Consider the following 1,187-nt stretch of genomic DNA (forward strand, 5'->3'; position numbering starts at 1 on the left):
GTTGGGGGTTAAGAAGAGAGGTAAGGGGGCTGGTGAGATGGCTCAGCAGGTAAGAGCACCCGACTGCTCTTCCAAAGGTCCAGAGTTCAAATCCCCAGCAACCACATGGTGGCTCACAACCATCCGTAACAAGATCTGACGCCCTCTTCTGGAGTGTCTGAAGACAGCTACAGTGTACTTACATATAACAAATAAATAAATCTTAAAAAAAAAAACACACACACACACACATATACTCTCTATCACACACACAGATATAAGAGAAACAAATGATTGTTCTCTAACACTTGTTCTTTCATCACAGTGAGACTGAACATATTTGCATGGTTATACATTTTCAGTTAGCTGCTCCAAAAATCATCCCTTCACTAGTATTTTGAAATCAGGTGTTGAAGCCACCTTTAAACTCCCAGGTGTCCACTTCCAGGCTGAGGAGTCCATGAGTTAGGCCTGAGTATTCTTCAGGGTCCCCTGTGTCTCAGGTCTCCCATAAGAACCTTCTGGGACTGAGGCTGTTCCTGCCTCTTACAACCCTGCTCCCCCTACCCCACCCCCTACCATCTCCCCAGACTGCCAGTCCTAGAGACCTCAGTGAAGGTGGCTGCCCTCTGGAGGGAGGGGTGGATAAGCAAGAGGAGAGAGAGAGAAGCAGCCTGACTGTTGCCTTTCTCCTCAGTGTCCCCGTGAAGGAAGTGCTCCCTGGTGTCATTAAGCAAGGAGTTAACTGCTTAGAATCCCAAGGCCAGAACACAGCTGGTGATCTTCTGCTTGGAATGGGGATATGCAGAGGGTCTGCCAAGAGCCCCCCACCAGCCCAGGTAAGCGGCTTAGGGCTAGAACAGGATGGAGTCTGAGAGCACTGGCCATGAGTGGGGTTAGGGCTTCTCTCGGCTCATTTTCCCCCTCTCTTTCTACACCATCTATAAATCTCCTTCCCAGGGCTCCCCACATTTTGCTCCTGCCAAATGCCCATTCCTTTCCAGCCCTGAGTCCCTCACTTCCTCTTCTAAAGGAAGAAATGCTGCCTAGTTCTGTGCTGGAATACAGGTTGGATGTGTGTGATGGTCTGAAGGTCTCTAAGACTCTGTGTACAGGGGGCTGGTGAGATGGCTCAGTGGGTAAGAGCACCTGACTGCTCTTCCAAAGGTCCGGAGTTCAAATCCCAGCAACCACATGGTGGCTCATAA

General features: G+C 49.8%; 1 protein-coding gene across 1 annotated transcript in view; it reads left to right on the forward strand.

The window, feature by feature from the left end:
- Window positions 1–1,187, forward strand: part of Galnt16 (polypeptide N-acetylgalactosaminyltransferase 16) — an 86,636-nt gene that overhangs the window by 79,309 nt on the left and 6,140 nt on the right. The window contains exon 13 of the mRNA XM_021201495.2: window positions 677–818. Within this exon, the coding sequence (XP_021057154.1) occupies window positions 677–818 (142 nt within the window). The remainder of the gene's footprint in view (window positions 1–676; window positions 819–1,187) is intronic.

Source organism: Mus pahari, chromosome 7 (assembly GCF_900095145.1).
Source record: "Mus pahari chromosome 7, PAHARI_EIJ_v1.1, whole genome shotgun sequence".
Classification (NCBI taxonomy): Eukaryota; Metazoa; Chordata; class Mammalia; order Rodentia; family Muridae; genus Mus; species Mus pahari.